The sequence below is a fragment of the Galeopterus variegatus genome, unplaced genomic scaffold, assembly GCF_000696425.1.
Source record: "Galeopterus variegatus unplaced genomic scaffold, G_variegatus-3.0.2 Scaffold5940, whole genome shotgun sequence".
Lineage (NCBI taxonomy): Eukaryota > Metazoa > Chordata > Mammalia > Dermoptera > Cynocephalidae > Galeopterus > Galeopterus variegatus.
In genome coordinates, this window is record NW_007732051.1 from 90653 (window position 1) to 113342 (window position 22690).

The window sequence follows — 22690 nt, forward strand, 5'->3', positions numbered from 1 at the left end:
AAGGCAGACATGGAGCCTGCCCTCCTTCTCTGAATGTAATGGGAAAACTCAACTTTGATAAATAATTATGCAAACACTTACATCATTGGTGATCCGGCAATGAAGGAGAAGTCTGAGGTGACATACTAACATAGGAGAGGGGCTAAGCCAGTCTGGGGGTCCATAGGGCACAGGGAAGGTGGATTAGTTAGAGTCCCATCAGGGAAGTAGAGTCCCAGCTTGAGTGATATGGAGCAAGGGGTCCTTATAGGAGTAAGGCCTCACGTAATTGTAGGACGTGCTGGTGAAGTAACAGTCAAAGGGGAGCGTTAGAGTTAGAAGAAAGTCACTAACCAGGGGCTGCAAAGGGAAGCTGATAAGTCCATAGCGAATGACTGCCTCTGCACCCAGGGACAGGCCAGTCCTCACCACAGTCAGCAAAAAGAAACTGACGTGAAGCAAGGTCAGTTTTATCATAAACAATGCTCCTGGAGCTCTGCCATTCTCTCAACACCCCAGCACCAGTGACACCGGGGGCCTGTGGGGCTGCGCACGCACCTGCCCAGGTCCCAGCCACAGAAGGAGAAGGTCCTGGGCCAGCTGGAGGAGCTGCAGGCTGGCCACAGCATGCATGGCACCGCCCCTCCAGGCATGAAGTCGCTGCACCTCTCAATCGTCTTCCAAACCTTGGCTTCATTTCCCTGTGGCCACCTCCCACCTAGAGCCACAGAGGAAAGAGCCAACATAGTACAAAAACACCCAGTGGCTTCACCCGAGAGAAGCTGGAGGCTCAGCGGGCATTGGGCAAAGCAAACAGCGAGGGGGTTGTTCCAAGCAGAAGGGCCAGGATGCACCAAGGCCCCCAGACAGCAGGGCCTGGAGTCCTGGCAGCTGTCTGAACTCAGGGCTAGGGTGTGATTTGCAGGGAGGGAGCAGAGCACAGCCAGGGGAGGGTTGGGACTAGACCTGGCCATGCATGCTAAGCCAGGATAGGATTTTAGATTTCATCCTGAGAGTAACGGAGATCCAGGAGAAGATGTCACCAGGCAGGTAAGAGTGGACAGAGTACCAGCTTTGGAGTCAGAGATGCCTGACCATGGGTGCCTGGCCTGGCTTTGCTCCTGGGTCTGATGGAGACAAGAAAGCACCTGGCATTAGATGAGGACAAGGAGAGATAGACCATGAAAAGTGTCTGCAGGGGCCCAGGGCCGGCACACTTTCTCTGCAAAGGGCCAGACTGTCAATATTTTAGGCTTAATCGGCCACACAGTCTCTGCCACAGCCACTTAGCTCTGCCACTGCCACGCAATGGTAGTCTCAGACCATGCGCAAGTGAGCCTTGACTGGTACCAGTAAAACTACCCTGTGGGACACTGATATTTGAACTTCGTATAGTTTTCACATGTCATGAAATATTTTGATTTTTTTTCAGCCACGTAAACATGTGGAAATCATTCCTAGTTTGCAAGCCATGCGAAAATCAGCAAATAAGCAGCAGGCTGGATTTGGCTCAGGAGCTGTGGTTTGCTGCCCCTGTGGAAGACACAAAACAAACATCTCTCCCCTTCCCTTCCCACATACAGAGACACACACGAATGTAAAGAACACACACATACACACCATATGCACACACACTATAGGTACAAACTAATCTCTACCTACATACATATACATATCATATATGCACATATAGAGAGACACACACAAACATAGACACACATATACACACACAATGCACATCATAAACACACACACAAATCCCCACATGCATACATAAATAACATACACACATACAGACACATACATATACACAAAATGCACATCAACACACACACAAATCCCCACATACATACATATGCATATTACATATGCACACACATACACACACATACACAACATATACACAACATACACACATGTACATACACACACATGCACATAATACACGTCCTACACATGAACACACACATGCACATCATATGCACACACACAAACACACACACACACAAACACACACAGCTACAAGGAGGCAGAAGAGGGATATTCTTCCATCACCTGTTACTGCCACGATAAGAGCCTTCAGGCTGACTACATACATTCATATAGTCCAAATCCAGCCCAGTTTCCACTTTCTTAAGGAAAAAACTTTAATCGGCTGTAATTTTAAAAATTAGTTTTTGATTTAGACAGTGGTTTGCTATTATTTGAACTACCTCAGACTTTATTACTATGACATTGAAACATAATATTACCCATTGTTGCCAAATTAAGTTATCCTGTGAAATATTACACATTCTTAGGGTTTCTGAAAAGAAATATAATCAGTGCATTCTTTGCTACATTTCCCCATAGACTTTACTGGAACCTTATCAGTTTTCTGCTGTGTCAAGCCAGTGTAATTATGAGGCAGGGCATGAATCTCTCAGTCTGAAGCCCTTGGCTGAGCAATAATTCTCACAATCTGCCCACCAGTCGGCAGGTTTAGGATTCTGTTGTATTTATGACACAGCTCCCCCAAGAAAAGAGGGAGGATGATGATGGGGGTGCTTTCAGCTCAAGACCTGGCTGCCACCTCAGACTCTCCGTTCCATCCCGGTCTGGGCAGAGAGGTCAGAGCACCTGCGCCATAAATGGTGGAGAGTGCGTTTCCCCCGAGGCACCACTGCCCCGGCGTGATTTATAGGCTGTGTTAGGTAAGAATTAAATATTTACCATCTGCAGAAACACAGCTCCCTCCCAGAGCAGCAGAGATGAGGAGGCCTGCATGCACTCAGATGGAGCAGCTTCAGTCCTAACTGCTGGGCCATGAGGGTGAGGGTGTGTGTGTGTGTGTGTGTGTCTACACCTCTATGAAGATAAGCTCCAGAAGGGACTTCAGGGCTCCACCATCCAGTCCCCTTGTTCTGCTGGTGTGGATCTGGGCACCAAGGACGGGAGATACTCAGGTCCAACGTGGCCAGTGAAGTCCTCCTTTGGTGGGTGGCTCCATCCTTCAGGAAGGGAAGCAGTGAGGGGCTCCAAGCAGAATGTCTTTCCCTCTGACTTTATAAACACATGCTCCATTCCTTGACTTCTGTTTTCTAAATGTTCCAAAATGCTCCTCCACATCCATTTTCCACCCTTCTTCATCCAGCTCAGTCCTCTCAGGGGACTGTTTGTTTGGACCACATCGATGGGCTCCCAACACCTCAGGAATGGCCTAGGGGAGGCTCAAGCAGGAGACTGAGAGCATGGAGAGGCAAGCTGGAGTCTTTGTCATGCTGACTCCCTCCTGGTCAGACCTCCACAGCAGGTCATGTCCCTCTGCCGAAGGGCACAGCTACTATCAGTCCTTTCCATCCAGGTCTGGCAGCCTCTTCATGCCCTGTCAGCCAGATGGATGGTAACAGCCCCTCAGCCTACGGATCCTGCTCTAGGGCTGCTGGACCACCAGCTGTCAAGACCCTCGGCACATGCTCCCTTCCCCGGGACCCTTGCTTCCTGTCCTCAATCACCCATTTCTCTCATCTTTAAACTCTTTGAGTTCTCCACTGTTCCACAGAGAAGACTACCCTCCATCTGTACACAGGATGAGAGTTCTTCCTCGATAACATCACAAGCACTTCAAAGACAGCGTTCAATTTTGGCACAGAAGACTTTGCAAGCTCCCCAGCATCCCCTTGCCTTTCGTGCCATCAAACTCCTAGGAACATGCAACCAAACTCAAATGTCCCTAATGGTTTTCTGAGGTCAGGGCCACACAAAGAAAAAGGTGTGCTTCTATTGGAGCTCTCCATTATCTTCAAGATATTGACGTCACCACTTGAGTCCTTCTCTAGGTAAACTACAGAAGATCCTTGATGTCATGGGGCAGGCTTGGAATCTGACAAATTCACCAAGGTTCAAAGACCCCTGGGAGGGACAGGCAGGAATGGTTTTATGACACAAGGCTTTGAGGGATGTTTATTTAAATAAATTTTCAACCTTGTCAGCCATACATTAGCAGAGATTTGCACCTACCTCCGAGAAACAACCTTGACCGTGAAGTTTTCCTATGATTGACTCCTCACACCCACCCCCCCTGAGCCTGTCTCGGTTCTCTGCATTGCAGAAGTGAGAGAATTTACCACATCAGCAAAACACCATTTTCAGTTGAGAGCTGCCTTGGGGTTTGCAGGACTCCTAAATAGAAACTGGCTGAATGCACAGACATAGCACTGAATAAACACGGATTGTGTGTTTGTGTAAGAGAGCCGATCCTTGACACATCAAGGTCATTTCCAAGTAGTTGCTCTAGATCAACACTGTCCAATAGATCTTTCTGCAACAGTGTAATCCTATCATCTGCATTGCCCAATACAGTAGCCACTGACCACATATGGCTATTAAGCACTTGAAATGTGGCTAGTGCAACTGAGGAAATGAATCTTACATTTTATTTAGTTTAAATAATTTAAATTTAAATAGCCCCATGTGGCTATGGTGTTGGACAGCACAGCTCTAGAGAGTTCTGTTCAGATAACGTATCTACCTTCTGTGAAGTAAAAACTGGCCAGCGATCCCTTCAAGAAACTTTACTCCTGGAGTAAATACAGAAAGAAGAACCTGTCCATTAGTAATATCACAAAAATTCCCACAGTCTGGTAAAATGAAAAAATATTTTGAGGGTGATTCAACAAGCATGTACTTAGTTGAAGAAAATTCTATGAAAATCATATAGCGTTGTCCTCCAGAGTCCAAAACTTAAAGTTCAATTATGTTTTATATGAAATCCCCATGACTCCTAAAATAACCTCAGAAATGTGATTCTTATCACAGGCTGAGGGCAAATATTCATTATATTCAAGACACTGCCTTTCTCAATACTGACCTGTCGGATGTCAATATTTATTGAACACTTGCAGTATACGAGGTGCTGCAAAGGTTGTAAAAGGCATAAATGACATGACATTTGCCTTGTCTTAGGATCTACATTCTGTGGTGGTTTAGAGAGAATAAACTATTAAGTGGAGAATATGGAGTTCATGCATTTGCTCTGACTGAAGATCCTCATAACCTGTCTTATCTTTCTCTTCTCCTTGTACCTTTTCAAGGATGGTAGTGTGGAAACCAAACCACCCTACCAGGGGGTAAAGAAATTAGTATAATAAATAAGAGTCTCATTTTTAAACAGTTGAGTTGGCATTTTTTTTTCCATAGAAAGGACTCTTAGGAAAGTGATATAGCAACATTCATGGGTTTTTGAGAGTTTCCATTTCAGATCTACTCTCAAGAACATGGGCCTCACATTAGAGACACAGGCCTAGAAGAGATGACATTTTGTTCATGGTCCTCTAAGCAGTGGTGATATTCAAAATATTTGACAACCAGTAAGGAATGAACACCACCCAATCAGAATAGGCACTGTATGAGCCCTGACCAGTCAGAATGGATACCGTACGGGCATCAGCCAATCAAAACATACCCACCAAAGCCCCATGTTGCTCCAGGAAATACCTCCTGAGTTAGTCATCAGCTCATAGTAGGAGGCCCAGGGTAGGGCCTAAATGTGATTTAAGATCATAAAGGTCTTTATAAATCATGGTAGTAGTAGACTTTATTGGATTAGCAAGCAGGAGTGTTGAGAAACATCTTCATGATGAATTAGAGTCTTCCACTTGGTAACTTTAAAAAATTCACTAAAATCTTGACATATTTTGAAAAATAAATTATACTTTAACAACAGCATGGTTGGGCATGTGGGGCTCAGAGCAGGTGCTAATTACTAAGCAGCATAGAAATGTGTACAAACCAGTTCAGAGCTCAGTCAAATAATAATCCTGCCTCTAGGTTAAATATGAACAAGTGAGGTAGACAGTGAAATCCACTGAGCATATCCACATGAAAAAAGAAAAACATGTGGAAAAGCCAGCAACTTCACTCTTATTAACAACATTCATGTTAACTTTAAATAAGGCAAATGTACAGAGGTCAAAGACAAACATGAGAATGGGATGGATTTTTATAGAATTCTCCTGTTTTCCCTCCTAGAAAATGCTTGATTTGTAAACACTGTTTTTTTAAACTACAGCCTGAATAGAAAAGAGTTAAGAAAGACAATACAGACAAAAAAAAAAAAAAAAAGAAAGAAAGAAAGACAATACAAGTTTTTTGGTATTTTCTTTTTTATTTATTAAAAAACACATTTCGCATTTCCCATTTTTTCATAATATTTGTAGTAAATAAAGTCCATCTCTTACAAAGCATAATCTACAGCTAATTCATTTGAGGTGATGAGAACAGGACTGATAAGGGAGGAGATAAAAATGAATGTCTTCACGTAGATATCCATTCATGAGGTATTCAGGAACATGTGCATCAGCATTCAAATTTAATCTTATTTTTAGCCTATGAGCTCCAATTTGCCAGCCAGTTTTAGATTTCTGATTGATCCTAATTTTTATCCTCTTATTTCACTGATAATTGCAATAATGCCCCCAATATATTAAATATCCTTAAATAACATCTTAATATGATTTAAAATAATAAAGACATTTTTAAAGTCATGGTAGAATACAGATTTATCTACCACTTAGTGGGTCACCAAGCAGGAGTGTTGCATTATGAGAAACATTACTGTGATGAATTTGCAGCGTTACTTAGTAACTTTATGGAATTTACTAAAACCTCGAAACATTTCAAAAGTGTAATTTGACTTTGAAGCCTAGGAAAATCAATTTGTCCTCTCACTATAAAATCTCAGTTTTGATGATTCTGAGATCGTCTGTTTGGGTAACGCTGGCCAAGCTGGAGCCCCGTCTTAGGATGAGGAGGAACGATGATATCGTTGTGTTGTGAGTTGTCCACAGTGCAAGACGGAAACCCGGGAAGTCTCTACTATACTAGAGTTACATTCCTGACCCTCCTAGGACTGGCCACATTAAAAGAAACCTGTGGACGACTTGCTGGGCTGGGCCGATGTCGATCAGGTTCCTGGTAACAAAGGAAAAAGAGTCAATTTGGTCAGTTGAGATCACTATAAAGTATGCACTTGAGAAGGAAACTCCACACATCAGAGAAGATAAAATTAGAGTACAGAGAGGAACAAAGATGCTAAAATGCATCTTTCCCTTATTTCTTTATTTTCAATAATATACACTCTAGAAGGCTTCCAAGTTCAGGGCCTGAAGAAGAATCCAATTCAAAGAATCCAATATTTGTTTTTATGCAGGCAAATTACCACCATGACTCACTGTTTTGTTTTGTTTTTCAATTTTCCTATGGAAGTTATTGCTTTACCAGCTAGCTTTTTATGAAAATATAAGATATTTTTAAACGTCTCTAAATAACATGCATTTCTTCTAAAGGAAGGAGGCAAAACAGAAGGATTGACTCCAAATAGATCACCCATCTGTCTCCCTTGGCGGTGCTGGCTCATGGGAGGAGGGAGTGTAGTTTCTGCCATTCTCATTGAGAAATGTAATCCCAAACCAACCACTTAACCCTCCAGAGGGGCCACTCCCAGTCTAATAGTACTGACCCATTAAAACATGTGCAACATGTTTTTCCTGCCAGTCCTGAGAATCCCAGCTCAGATTCCCAGGGCACCGTGGCTGCATTTAACATCTTAAATAACGTAACTGGGCACAGTAAATTATTCACGTTGCAATGAAATGTTAGTAAGTCTTGAGGATAGAATCATCCTGGCTCATGGTTTTATCTATTGACTCCCAAGAGCACGAGGAAAACCGAAGGCTGGTGGTGGCATTTCAGTAGCGTGCTATATGAACAGTGCCCTCCGCTGTGACTGTGCTTGAGATTTTTGCTGCTGTTTGCTTTGTTTTCTCTGCTGTTTTCTACGTTCATCAAGAGTTTATTTCTCTTTGTCTCAATAGGGAGAGTGATTAGTGGGGAAGCCCTGATCCAGGTTTCAAGTTGTTCACATGCTCGTTCTCCAAAACTGACAGAGAAAGAGACAGAATTTCCTAAAACAATCAGAAAAAATTAACTGACAGTGAGTTAAGTCACAGAAAGAGGAGAGGAAAAGGGGAATTACTTGTTTTAAATATCCATCAAGATGCAAAACATTTGTAAACCCCATGACTTCCTATAAAAATAAAAATTTTGCCTTTCCCATTAAGTGATTGTAATTTTTAGTAAGAATTTCTAATTTTATTGATTAGTTTTGTCCTAATGTGTTATAGCTCCAGTTACACCTGAGTTAACTATTTTGTCAATAGAAACTCTTGTCTAGAACATAGTATCAGTATTAGACATCCTAACAGTAGATTCGGTCAAAATAGAAATAATCAGGGAAGAAAAATGTCATGTTTTGGTATACGTCACTTCTGAAAATCAATCTCTTTTTTTCTTCTGATCGCCCTATAATTTAATGCATGATCTGTGGTCTCTACAGCCTAAAATCCTATTTCTTTCATTCATATTGAATGCACAGAGTGCTTTGTAAACTATGAGAGGTTTAAGCAAGTATGCCCCCGCTAGGGTGCCATGTGGATGGCAGAGGACCTCAGAGTCAAGGGCTCTCATTTGGCATTGATCACCACACTGCCTTAAGCATCTCAAACTCTTCTCTGTGCTTTGTGGCTAGGCTAGTTCTGTGGGGATGTGAGGTAGAAGGAATTTCAAATGCACAGCTGTAAGAAAACCCCTCGAAATCAGAGATTGCCCTCCCTTAGAAACAATGCTATATGTGTCTGTTATGTTTTCACAATGGGCCTCAAAAATATTTTCCTCAAAGCAGATCACCTGGGAAACAGGGGGAAAATACCTATTCATTGGCCTTATCTCCCATAGATTCTGATCCAGGAAGTCTGGAAGGGCCAGGAGTTTGCATGAGAACTACCTCCCACAGTGCTTTGGAAGCATGCTGTACTGAAATGACTGCTAAGCCAGCAGCATGCAGCGATGTAGGTGTTTAGAGGTGCTGGGCACACCTCCATATGCAGCAAGCGTTCTTTGGGAAAACAAGGATCTAGGATTCAGGAAACACATCCCCCATTTCTGCCAGGTGGTGGCGGGAACGAGGACTGCGCCCCATGTTCAGGGAAGACCCAGCAGGGGAGGACGCAGAGCTGTGGGGAGGAGCATGGGGCGCAGCTCCAGGCAGCCTGGGGCTGACAGCTCAGGAGCTGGGCCTCTCCCCCTTGCACACAGCCCAGCATCATCTGTGGACCTGGCCCATATGAGCCATCATTCCCCCATGGCTTCTGATCATAGCCTGTCCTGTCCCATGCCACTGTCCCTGAGACAAGCCCTTGTCCTTCTGCAGTTCTCCTAAGGACTGTCAGCTCCGCAAGCCCACAGTAGACAAGCAGGGGTTTGGAAAGAGAGCTCCCCCACCCCCCATGCCTTGTTTTCCTCTTCCCCATGGCAGGGTGGGCCTTGGCATTCTGTTCTTCAACACCTTAACTGAAAGGATATCAAAGGGGCAAGAGTTAGGGGAGGCTGATGCAGTGGCAAATGGGGCTTTTTACCCCTTCCTACAATACTAAATCTCTAGTTTCCTGTTCTGGTCACCATTGGATGTCATTAAAGTGGTGCTGGGTGATGCATGATGAAGGTGTTCATGGGGAGGCCCACAGCGGCCCTGAGATGCAGACACAGGTGTGTGGAACTCAGGGAGGGGCTGGGGCTGAGGCACTGCAGGCAAGGGGACAGGTAACCCTAAAACACTGCCTGCTCCTCGTGCTGCCCTTCCAGCCTCACAAACCCACAAGTGCTGTGTCGCATCCTCCTCTGCTTGGAGCGGAGTCCACATGACTCCAGTCAGAGGTGGTAAGAGTAGGGGCTCCGTCAACACCTGGGAGGGGCACAGTACAACCCCTCCCCAGTATACTTAAGCACAGGACATCACAAATGCCCTGGGACACTGAGGGAATTATAATTAGTGAGCACCTGTTGAGCAGGGTGAAATTACAAAATAAGCAAGTTAATGTTTGGTGACCTGCCACTCTTCCCTTCCAACAATCCCCATTCCCATCTTGCTGTAAGGTAACCAAGAACCCTTAAACTCAGCCACAATCAGAGCCACATCAAGTTGTTCTGAAAAGCAGAGATGCTCAGATGCCTCCCCAACTGTTCTGAGCCCAGAAGTCAGAGGTGGGGACCACCAATCTGGGCATCCCAAAGACCACATGGATGATTCCTACAGGCAACCCTTGGCTCCTGGCTTCCCCTTCAAAGCAGCATATTTAAACAGGAGACCCTTCATGAAAACCAAAGTGCCCCAGGCCATAAAGGACTGAAATGGCAATTTGACATGGAATTACATAAGTTTTTTTAATGACCCCAAACATAATGTTATGTGTAGGTTGTATGTTCAGCTAAGGTGGTCTGCTCATATTTCTTGTCATAATTGGATTGCGACATACAGCAAAGGAACTGTGTCTATATGCACATGCGTGCCCCTTATAGCACCTTGCTTATGACAGCCCAACTAGGATTTGAAGATATTCCTCTACTTTAATAAGTAACTGTTTACCGAGCTCCCAGGACTGCTGTGCTAGACTGTGTGTACTCAATGGCCCCTCCTCAGGTAAGACCTGCAGACAACGCTGAGGGCGAACAGATACCAGGTTGAGCAGAGGAGAAAAGCAGCATGAACGGAGAGCAGGTGCACAGCCCAACGGTGCATACTGTTTACAAAACCAAGATCACCCACCCCAGGACCTGTTAGTACCAAGCAGGAGCTTTAGTGCTGTTGCACATGCCACATCTCCATGCACAGACCATTCATCTGGCCCAACGAGCTCCACAGCAACCGAGACTGGGAAGAGCATCTGCTGCAGACTGACTCACAGCTTGAGAGCTCTTGGTTTAATCAACAGGCTTTTTAGGACCTGAGCTTTGTGAGGGTTCTCTGCAAAATGCTGCAATCTGTAGTCAACAGACCTGAACTCTAATAAGCCAGCTCCTCAGACAGGGGACCGCTGGGCCCAAGCTCGGAGCCCAAGAGGCATATGTGTACGGAATCACCTGGCATCAGCTCTGACAAGTTGAAGTCACACTGAGGTCTGTAGAGAGGAGGAAGAAAGGACAAATGAGAAGCGGCTCTGAATAGCTCTCAGCTGCCTCTCCTGGGCACTTTAGGGAGCAAGGCTCACTGCAGAATGGAAAGAGGATTTGAGAAAGGAAGGCACAGACTGCATTGTCTTTAGACTTTTGATTTGAGTGCTGAGGCCCTCATCAGCCACACAACAAGAACCTGGCAACATAGGTAGGCAAGGCCGCAGGGTCTAGCCTCGGAAAGCTCTTTAAAGGAGCCTCTGTGCCAAAGATCACCTTGATCTGCTTCTGCAAGCTGCAACTTGGCCACTCTTGCAGTTCTCAAGTGACTGGCTGACCACACACAGGACTATGTCCTCTTTGGACCAAGGACATGGAGGGAAACTACCATGTTCCTAGTCCCAGCGCTTTCTTCTAAGGCTCATCTTGTTCACGCCCTTCTCTAAGTGCTCACAGAAAGCATAGTCCATGTACATCTTGAGTCCAGCTTCTCCAAATGGGCAGCTGGAGACAGCTCCAGGATCCATGCCTGCAAAGGCACCCTCTGGTTATGATCAAAGGTTGACCTCTTCGGACGTGTGCCTGTCTAAAGGTACAACTATTTAATAACCCTCACTAGTTTCTAGCCCAGGCAAAGGCAATTCATCTTCCTAGAGTCCTGATTTGTTTCTGAAGGACCCTGATGCTCTCTGCAATATGTACGGCTTCCCGAGAAGCTCACAAACACTTCAAGAAACACAGGGTATATTACCAGTCCCCAGGGCTCCACAACTCGAGGGCCACTGTTCTTTTTCCTCAAATAGACTATTTAGCTGATTATGGGTTTTGGTAGCAGAAACCTCTTCAATTTCTCTCCCTGGATATTTTCAAAACAACACTCCAAGCTTTAAGAAGCATCCACTCAGAGCCTGAAATGCATTCTTCATTCCTGTATCCAGACACATCAGAGTTCCCCTTTTTCCTCATTTATCCTAGAGGCATTTCAAAAGGAGTTATCTGACATGACCCTGTTCTGAATCGCTTCCCTGTTCTTAACTGCTCCCCACCACCCAGACTTGAACTCTGACATCTAGGGGGAAAGTAACCACAGAGAGGCCACAGAAATTACGGTTGGCTTAACTGTGTTCTTGGATTGTCCGTGCATGGCATTGGGTGGGAGACAGCCCCTCAGCCAGCTATGGCCCTTCATCAGCCTGCAGCCCCCACTCAGCCCAGTCATGGGGGACTTCACAGCCTGGCAATTACTTCCTTCCACTCTCCTCCTCTTAGTCAGAGATGGACCATTTTAAATGAAGCCTGTTGGGTTTCTAGAGCCATCCCTTCCAGCTCCCAATTAAATGCGTACAAAGATAGATGTGACAAAGACAGCAGTCTTGATAGAAAGAATCTGCCTGTCCATCTTCCTGACACCAGCCTGAAGAACATAGCAGAACTCATACTGGGAGCCAACAATTTGTCACTTAGGTCCATCTCCTTTTGTGCCACAGACCGCTCATATGTCTTCCCACCTGTATTGCCACTAATAACATCACTTGGGTCCTCCCCATATATGATTGAGCATCAGTCAGAGCTCCCTCTCCTCCCTAAGTGCCTGAAAGGCACACGTCACCAGCAGGATGTATATATCCCTGGTGCAAGGAGGGATATTATGGCCCAACGCTGCCCAGAAGGAAATCCAAGTAAATATCTATGCGAGGAAGAAGGATCAGGACTGCAAAGGCACATGCTGGGCTTCCCCACCTCAGTCTACAGCAGCCTGCAGAACAAACCCAAACCATCACATCCATAGTGCTGCCAGAAAGCCAAGCTCTGAGCTTAGCTTTTCCAAAAGCTAAGAGCAGAGAACATCCATGCTTACAGGGCACATTGTCACAGAACCACAGTGAAATCCTTTTCGTTTGAAGTTACATTTGTACTGGTCAGAAAGCGGTACTGGTTATATATGTACTTCTTACTGAATATGATTTTGCATATTAAAAAAAAACTTATTTTCTGCAAATGAATTCCAATTCATTTTGTATGATAATCAATGCTGACTCTGTATCAGAAAATTAACATACTATGTCCTCACATTTCCCTCAAAGTTTTCTTTAAATTAACTGTCCTGTGAAAGGACAGTGCCCATCCAAGCACTGCTTAACAACCAGCAACACTGACAGCTCACATCTCTCCATGGAACTCCAGACTTGTGCCCCTGCCTACATGGTTAATGTCTCCGCGTGGACATCTAACAGATACCTCAAAACCTACAAGTTCCAAATTAAAGTCTGATCTTTCCCTTTACAGCCCACTCTACCCACAACATTCCCCATCTCAGTTAGTGGCAACTCCAGCCCCTAAGTCATACTAAATCATGTTCCTAAAACATCAGGGATTCCTCCTTTCTCCCCTAAAATTCTAATCCCAGCAGGATTTTTCCAGTTCTCAAGCTCACTGGCACAGATCCTGCCTGCAGAGCGGGCACATCTTCTCTGTCCTGCTCCTCCAACCCAGCACCCGGCATCCCTCCATGAGCCAAAGTGCCTGAGGACCAGGTATGAATGTGCATCATGTGGGTGCCAGGTAGCCAGGAGCACCCAGTTGACTCCAGTCCTGGGAGAACTTGGCTCAGAGAGAACAAATGGCAGGTTTTACATGCTGCTCACCATCATGCAGACAGAGCTGCTGCGCAGCCCCAGCCTTGGCCTGGGAGCCACTGCTACAGAGGGCAAGAGACTGTCCACATCTCAGCCCCGCTCCCTCCAGGCCGACCAACTGATGCGGAGGTAAGGACAGGCAACGTTCTTCCATCATGAATATACAACGTGCGCCATGTTACAACCACTTACCATAAGGTAAGGATTTCTAAATGCAAAAAAGTCAAAAATAGGGTGGGGGAAAGTGGCTTAGATCACCTGATGAGGATGGCTCCTGCTATGTTGTTCCAGAACACTGAATTCATGGGACTTGGGTGGGAGGGAAGCAATCTCTGCAACAGAAGAATGATTTTAGAGTAATAAGTGACAAAAAAAAAAAAAAGCTACACAGTCTAACAATTCTGATTTATAAAGAAACAGGCTTGCTTTTATGTCATACCCTGGCATAAAATAATCCTAACTACAAACACGCTTTTTTAAAACATTCCCTTGAGATTACATACTTCTAGAACTTTACTTTTTAAATGCAAAGATATGGAAAACTGACTTAAAATCGATTTCTTTCTTGATGCATTAACCTCATCCAGAAACAAGATCAATCCACAGCTTCAGCAGCTGACCAAGGAAAATAAATACACGGCACATGGGGCAGAAGGGTTTGGTTTTGGCCATGATTTTGGTCAAGGTACTTGATTAATTGGTCAAAATACTAATGAACAAATATTCACTCACAGGAAACTTTGCAAGACGCTGTGGTCAAATTATCAAAGGAAATAGTCCATGCTTTATGGAAATTTTTAAATCCAAAGTGTATGATTTGGAATACAGATAGGCAGCAGTGGTAAAACCAAAAGAAGGTGGTGCTGAGAATATAGTCCCAATTTAGTGGGGAAAAAAGGAAAAAGAAAAAGATTTTCAGGTCCTTACAAATTCTACTGCCACTGCTTCCCAGTGATGTTGCCTTCAGAGATTTCCCCACCCCATTATGACTCTGTATCGTCCAAAGGTAGGAAAATGAGATACTACAAGGAAGACTCTGCAAAGGTGGGTTTAGTCTCCCAAATCCTTCAATACCTTGTAATGTTTAATGGGAACAGATTTCTTGCTGAGTTTTGATTTTACTTGAAAAAGCATGGGGAAAAAAATGATTTTTAAAAACTTTCAGATTTCCACCTCACTTTATTTTAAGCTTTAGACAAATAGGTGTACTTTTACAGTTAACCTGCTCCTAGAATATTCCTTGTGCTAGGATTTCTCCTTCTTCTAAAAATTATCCAAAAAATAATTACCACCAATCGCTATGTTATCCTTCTGTGAAGCTGGTGTCTAGTTAGCCAGCCCTGCTTCCAACACCCTCTTTTCCAGGTTTTTCTCCTGCCCACCTGTACGTTCACGTGTGGTCCTTGGTTCATCTGAACTGTATCCATAGTTCTCGTTTCCACTTTTTAACTTCGTCTCAGAAGTTCCTTTGTTTGTTTTCACATTTGCAGATATCCTAGAATTAGAGCATTTAAAAAAGTCAAATGTTAATCAGCACATGGTTCACATGGTTACACTCAGAGCATTCCTCCACATTGAACTTACTCCCAGAAATCTACAGATCAGTTGCTGGCTTCTGGGTAGCAGGTGTAGACAGTCCATGTGTTCACACATTTCCATTATGGGGATGATGGAACTTTATCATGATAGATTCATGGGCTCCACTCCCAAGTTGGTACACAACTCTCAGAAACCATTGACTAAATAAAGCAGGGGTCAGCAATCTATGACCCCTGGGCCAAATCTGGCCCAGTACCTGCTTTTATAAATAAAGTTTTATTGGAACACAGCCACACCTGTTTGTTTACATATTGTCTGTGGCTGCTTTCATATTACAGTAGCAGAGTTGAGTAGTTGTGGCAGAAACCACATGGCCAGCAAAACTAAAAATATTTATCCCCTTTATAGAAAAATGTGTACTCCCTTCACAGGAAAAGTGAGCCAACCCCTGAAATAAAGCAAAATTGGTGCAGCTTCTTAGGGGAAGGAAGATTCGCGATGAATATCGAAGGAATTAAAAATGTTCATACTCAATCTTTAAGAATTTATTCTAGGGAAATAATCAAGAATATGCACAAAGATACACTTGAAAGAATATTCATTCATAAGCTATTATAATAGCAAAAACTGCAAACAACCCAGGGACCCAACAATAGGGGAAGGTAAAATAAATGACAACATGTCTTTAAAATAAAATTTCACACCACCTATTAAAATCACTGTCGATGAGAACTCCCATGCACTGCTGGTGTAAGTGTAAACTGGTACGCCTACTTTGGAAAGCTGTGCAGCATCGTGTAAAACTGCACACATGCCTACCCTATGCCCAGCTGTCACAACTAGATGTGTACCCGACCAAACACCAAACAAGAATAAGTACTTATGTTCGCCAAAAGACACATACAAGAATGTGCAAAGCAGCAGTATTATTAACAGCCCCAACCTAAAAACTATCCAAATGCCCATTTAAAGCAAAAGGGAAAAATAAATTGCATATATGCCCAGAACATAATATTATATAATGATAAAACATCTACACTTACGTAACTCGGTATGGATCCGTCTCACAGTATGGAGCTCAGGAAGGCAGGTCTGAATCATACCCACGATATGATTCCATTTATATAAAGTTTACATGAATCTAATTTCTGAGAATGTGGGAAGAGATTTCAGAAGAATGAAGCCTTTGGGGAGGAGAGGCAGGCAATGATTTAACAGGGGTCGGAGGGGAGATTTCAGGGCACTGAGGATGTTCTAACTTTGCATTTTGGCAGTCAAGGCTCAGGCACATGTGCTTTGTGAAAATTAAGCCACACACCTACAATTTGTGCACTTTTCTGTACTTATATTTCAATGAAAACTTTACCAAACGAACAAAACAAAAATGTTGTGGGCAAGTATTTGTTAATAGAGATAATCTTCAGAATAGTGTCAAGGGAAAAGAGCAAGCTATAAGATAATTATTGTTATGATCCAAATTTTATGAAATGCATGTGTGTGCACGTCTCTGTGTGTATATGTGAACACGCATACATGTAAGTACATACACTTAGATAACAATAAGTACATCTGGACACCAGAACTATGAGTGATTTCAATTTCAAAGCTATTTCTTATACCTATCTTTATATTTAATTTTTTTGTACAATAAACATGAATTGATTCTATAAGAAAAAATATACAAGTATGTTATTTTGATGTAAAAGAAGTCTTCAAGCAGCTGGAGTTAGCACCAGGAACACAGTGGAAAAGCAGGTCGGGCATGCGTATCCAGTGAGCCATCCTTCCCAGCCTGGGGCCTGGTACAGTCTGGTCTAAGCACAAGAGCGACACAGAGACGAAGGGCCCAGATCCTGAAGCAGGACTGGCCAGTTCACATTCCAACCCTCCCACTCTCTAGACTGGAAATACAGTAGCCCCCCTTATCTGCAGCAGATACATTCCAAGAGATGCCTGAAACCACAGATAGTACTGAACCTTACATATCCTATGTTTTTTCCTATACATACATAGCTATGGTAAACTAATTTATAAAATAGGCACAGTATGAGATTAACAACAGTAACTAGTAATAAAATAGAACAATTATCGCACATACTGTAATAAAATTTATGTGAATGTGGTCTCTCTCTCTCTCTCTCTCTCTCTCTCAAAATACAAGGGAACGTCAAAAAGTTCCTGGAAAGATTCATATCATCCTCTAATTCTATTTCTCCACGAACTTTTTGAAACACCCTTGTATCTTATTGTACTGCATGTATTCACCTATTTGGGGGCCGTGGTTGGCAACAGACAGGTAAGAAACTGAAAGCGAAGCCACGGGCATGGGGAACTATTGTATTGGGAACATTAATTAACCTCTCTGTATCTCAGTTATCTCATCTATAAAATGGACAAATAATCTCATAAAATCTTGATAAGAATTAAGGTAAAAACCTCTGCAAACTTTCGAACACTACTAGCGTGCCCGTTAGGCGCTCAACATGCACTAACTAATGTCATCGACTGTTCTACTGTTCTGGTTGTCGTAGTTCTTTATCCAGCACCCTGAATAGCCGTTGAACACTGTACTGTGCTTTGAAATCACCTAAGATCCCAGACAACAGAAATAAAAGATGTTGGTGCAGTCAACAGTGCGGCAAAGAATTCAGGCTTGGACCCTGCTGGTAACAGCAATCAAGAAAAATGCCAGCAGTGGGAAAGGGGGAGGGGGAGCGGGTAAGGGAAGACTTGCTAAAGAGCCATGAAAAATCATTGCATTGTGTATTGTTGAACGTACTAATTATCCTGATCTGAGCATCACATATTGCAGACAGGTATTGATATTCAACTCTGTACCCCACAGATATGTACAATCTACTATGTTACAATTAAAGAGAGAAAGAGAGAGAGAGAGAGGAGAAATGCCAGAATAATTACAGGGTCAGTTTTCCTTCCTCTTCCCTTGCTCTCATCCAGACCCCAAAGCAGGTGTATTTTCAGATTGCTGCTTTATGGTGTCCTCAGAGCACAGCTGCCTCTCTCAAAACTGCATTATTACCAGGCATCGAGCGAGAATGGATAGTATCTGTCACATGGTGATTACACACATCCATTCACAGTAGGCAGCCTACAGGTATTTTTAAGTCTCAGCATTTACAACATTTAAATTGTTTAATAGAATATTGAAAACTAGATGTGCTGGTTAAAACACCCACAACGAAACCACTGCTGTCTTAAAAACCCTCCTCTAAGTGCATTTATGACAATGTAAATGTGAGTATTGCAGACATTTAAACTGGTTATTGCATATGATTGTAAGTCCTTGACATAGCTACCTTAGAAGTGCTTGCAGCTCCATCTGGATGGTGTGGGAATGAGAGGAGTTTTTCAATCCCGCCCTCCCTGCTCAGTTAACAAGCACCAAACCCTGCCTAATTTGTGTACCTGGCCAGTGTCACCCACCTGCCAGGCTTCTGGCATCCACTGATTGCCACTGCCCCAGAAGTCCCAACAGGACCTCTGCTGGTGTCCCTAGCCTTGACTCAAAGCAGGAGGGACGAGTCACGGTGCGCAGTGTCCTCTTGTGGAAAGAGTTGCAAGTGCCAGACACTAAGAAAATCTCCATTTCCTAAGTGAGCCAGAGCAAGTCAAACTACGCAGTAGCAACCCACCTATTTTATTCTGCAATTAATGTCACCCTGTGAGTTTGTGACTGGCATATGTGTTTTTCAGTACTTAATTTTTAGTAACATAAATCCTAAAATCTCACAGTTTTGTGTGTGTGTGTGTTGTTAGGCTGTTTTGTTTTCAGAAAATTAATGTGATTTCACACTTACCTTATTTCACTTTGATAACTAGATTCCCCTAAAAAAAATAAAAGAACAAAATCACGTTAGAAAAATCAGGATACTTTATTCTAGAAATAAAATCTCATTGATTTTTATAGACTCCCTGATTTTTATAAACCACACATTAGTATTTATGACCCAGTAAGGACTATTAAGTTCCTCCACATCAAATTATGGAATGGCTTCCAAGCATAAGGAAAGTGGAATTCACTATTAACGATCAGAAAAGTAAATAATCTTTTGGTACTTGAAATACAGCAAGTACCCGAAATACAGCAGGTTATCTGATAAGTATTTAGTGAATATTGAGTTTGATTAGCAAAATTAAAAAGATTCCATTCACCAACAAGAGGTGCTCTGTGTTACCAACCCCTGCTGCTGTTCATTCAGTCCTTACAGTGCGCCAGCAGTGTATAAAGTGTTATCTCATTTCATTGTTGCAACAACGCAAGACGTAGATGTTAGTGCTACCATATTTTTAAACGACTGGGCCCTATCATATTAGCATTACCATATTTCGTTAATTCTAAGATACATTTTAGACGTGTACCAATGGTATCAATTCATACAGTTGTGCCCCTCCGCACCAAAAAAAGCTGTCATTAAATTGCTAATGTTTTTAAACAATGGATGTTGGGCAGTTGTGCCCCTCCCCACCAAAAAAAGCTGTCATTAAATTGCTAATGTTTTTAAACAATGGATGTTGGGACTGTAGGGAATCTGGAATTGGAAGAAGAAACAAGCCACAGCGCAGGTCCCCAGAGGTCTCTCTGGAGCCAGGGTCCTTTACAACTCTGCTTTCCCGTCCAGACACAGTTGTGCCCCTCCGCACCAAAAAAAGCTGTCATTAAATTGCTAATGTTTTTAAACAATGGATGTTGGGACTGGAGGGAATCTGGAATTGGAAGAAGAAACAAGCCACAGTGCAGGTCCCCAGAGGTCTCTCTGGAGCCAGGGTCCTTTACAACTCTGCTTTCCCGTCCAGACCTTCCACACACCAAGCTTTACTGAAATCTAGAGAATATCCATTTATCTTATTTTTTAGGTAATGTTCTCACTTATTTTCAGTTCTAATAACATCTGCCAATTCACACCCCAAATTGCACCTCAGGAATCATCTTATCTGAATTGCAGGAGAGAGACTGTCAGGAAATAGAGGATGTCACAGGTGTTCCCGAAAGCACCAAAGGAGGTGGACATCAGGTCTCTCTCTCTCTAGAATGCTGCCCTCCCAAAACCCCCAGGCCAAGCTGAGTGGGACCCCAGCTCTTCTCAATCAGTCCTCAATTGACCAGTTGGCACCTGAGAATTCTCTGGGTACCAGCAGACCACCAGAAGGTTTTATTTTTTAAAGAATTTGATGTTTAATATTTTTTAAGTGTTAAAATAATCATCATGGGGAAATCCAGAACTTTATCGGATCTTTTACATTTATGTTAAGGTACAGTGTAATTTCCACTGTGAGTCACACCTGGTGTCACAGGATGGGTATTGTACGAAGGTTGTAGAAGGCCCTGGGCATCGCCCTGACCTGGACTTGCTGCAAACAAGTGGTAGAAAACAGTTCACTCTTACATGGGCTTTTCACCCCAAAGTTAAATAAAGGATAGAATCTAGGATGGATCCCAGAAACTTTTAATATATAAATTTACTTAACTTTCACAACTAACCGATAGGATAGTACTTATTCCCATTTTGTAAATGAAGAAACAAAAAATCACCCTCTGTACATCTTGTGTGGGCTGATAATTATCAATTACCCTTCTTACGAAGGTTTACATGAAACAGGCAAAAAGCCTGAGGAAAGTAGGAAGTCCAGACGACCAAACTTTCTCCAACTTCCCTGTAATAGATAATATTGAAAATAATAATCTGAAGGCACTGAACAATTCATAGTCACTTCTCAATTAAAATTTTTTATTCAATAGTTTTCATTTAAAATCCAGTGTATTTCATTTAAGTAACCATCTGTGGCATATGGAGTAATTCCCAGGTAAAACAAATTCTCATCTAACCTAGGTTAACAGGAGTTTACTATTTGTTAATTTCTCTTTCCCAGGGAATAAGGTTACATTGCAGAATTAATCATCCAATTGCAAACCAAATTCATGGAGGAGCTAAAACTAGACTCGTAACCTAGTCAAGGCTACACCATGAGTTTTACACAGAATAGCTCTCTTAGTGAGATATCACTATTCCACGTAAAGGAGTTAGTTAGCACAGTGCCTGACACACACACACAAAAAGTGCTCATCGAATGGCAATTATCTGGTGTTAATAAAATTAAAAATACAAATCAAATGACATGTAGCCTAGCATCAAAACTCTGGTCTTAAGAAAAATAATTTAACTGTAAAAAATATTCAAATAGGAGTAGGTGAAGTTTTTCTGAAAGAATGAAAGATAAGGACAGACACACAGTCAGCACTTGGAAAGTCCTGAGCTGTCCACATGACAAATCATCCTTTGGCTTCAAAGTCACAAACCGCCTAACTCTACGACAAGCCCACTCCACTCTTGATCTCAACTGCCATACGAGGCCACTGTTTTCATCTAACTTAGAGTATCCCAGAAGACCTGATTCAAAAGAAACGTGTAATTATTTTTATTAACTTTACTTTAACTATTTTTTATTAACAGAAGACCTTATTTTTCTTTCTACCTGTACATCCACATTCACCTACAAAGGAAGATTTAAAATTCTACAAAATGGGAAACAACCTTTTAAAGTGCTTATATAGGTAGATATTCTTCTAGAAAAAAAACCATAACATCTAAATGATAGATTACAGCAGCCATATATCCTTGCAAATTAGCACAAAAATCAAATAATTGTTGTCTTTGGTGAGAAAGGTGCCACTTCTGGAGGGGGTGCATCACGCCCGTTCTGAACGAAGCAGCTTCCTTCCTTCAGAAAGTCCTTTCCTTCCCTATTAATTTCCCGTGGTCCTGTTCAAGGACTCTGAAAGCCAATGAATCTTTTTTTTTTTTTTAATTTTATTTTGTCGATATACAATGTGGTTGATTATAGTGGCGCATCACCGAAACCTCCCTCCCTCCTCCCTCTCCCCCCTCCCCCCAACAATGTCCTTTCTGTNGGCCTGTAGTTTTCTTTTTTGGTTATATTTTTACCTGGTTTTGGTATCAGGATGATGTTTGTTTCACAGAATGAGTTTGGGAGATTTGCGTCTGTTTTAATCTTTTGGAATAGTTTGTAAAGAATCGGTGTCAATTCCTCTTTGAATGTTTGGTAAAATTCTGCTGTGAATCCATCTGGTCCTGGGCTTTTCTTTGTTGGGAGCCTTCTGATAATAGCTTCAATCTGCTTTATTGTTATTGTTCTGTTCAGATTTTCTACATCTTCATGGCTCGGTTTTGGGAACTTGTGTGTGTCCAGAAATTTATCCATTTCCTCCAGATTTTCAAATTTGTTGGCATATAGCTGTTTATAGTAGTCTCGGATGATTCCTTGTATTTCATTTGGGTCCCTTGTATTTCAGATGAATCAGTTGTAATATCACCGTTTTCATTTCTAATTTTTGTTATTTGAATCTTCTCTCTTCTTTTTTTTGTTAGCCACTAACACCATAATAGCAGGGGACCTGAACACCCCACTGTCAATAGTAGACAGATCATTTAGGCAAAGGATCAGCAGAGAAGTGCAAGATCTAAACAATACTCTAGAACAATTGGACTTGGCAGATATCTACAGAACATTCCATC

General features: G+C 42.7%; 1 protein-coding gene across 1 annotated transcript in view; it reads right to left on the reverse strand.

The window, feature by feature from the left end:
• Window positions 1-6117: 6117 nt before the first annotated feature.
• IGSF5 (immunoglobulin superfamily, member 5) overlaps window positions 6118-22690 on the reverse strand; it is a 43336-nt gene continuing 26763 nt past the window's right edge. Inside the window, exons 5-8 of the mRNA XM_008590237.1 lie at window positions 18956-18983; window positions 14993-15093; window positions 13857-13930; window positions 6118-6930 (exon numbers count right to left, since the gene is read on the reverse strand). Coding sequence (XP_008588459.1) covers window positions 6835-6930; window positions 13857-13930; window positions 14993-15093; window positions 18956-18983 — 299 coding nt within the window. The 3' untranslated portion in view covers window positions 6118-6834. The remainder of the gene's footprint in view (window positions 6931-13856; window positions 13931-14992; window positions 15094-18955; window positions 18984-22690) is intronic.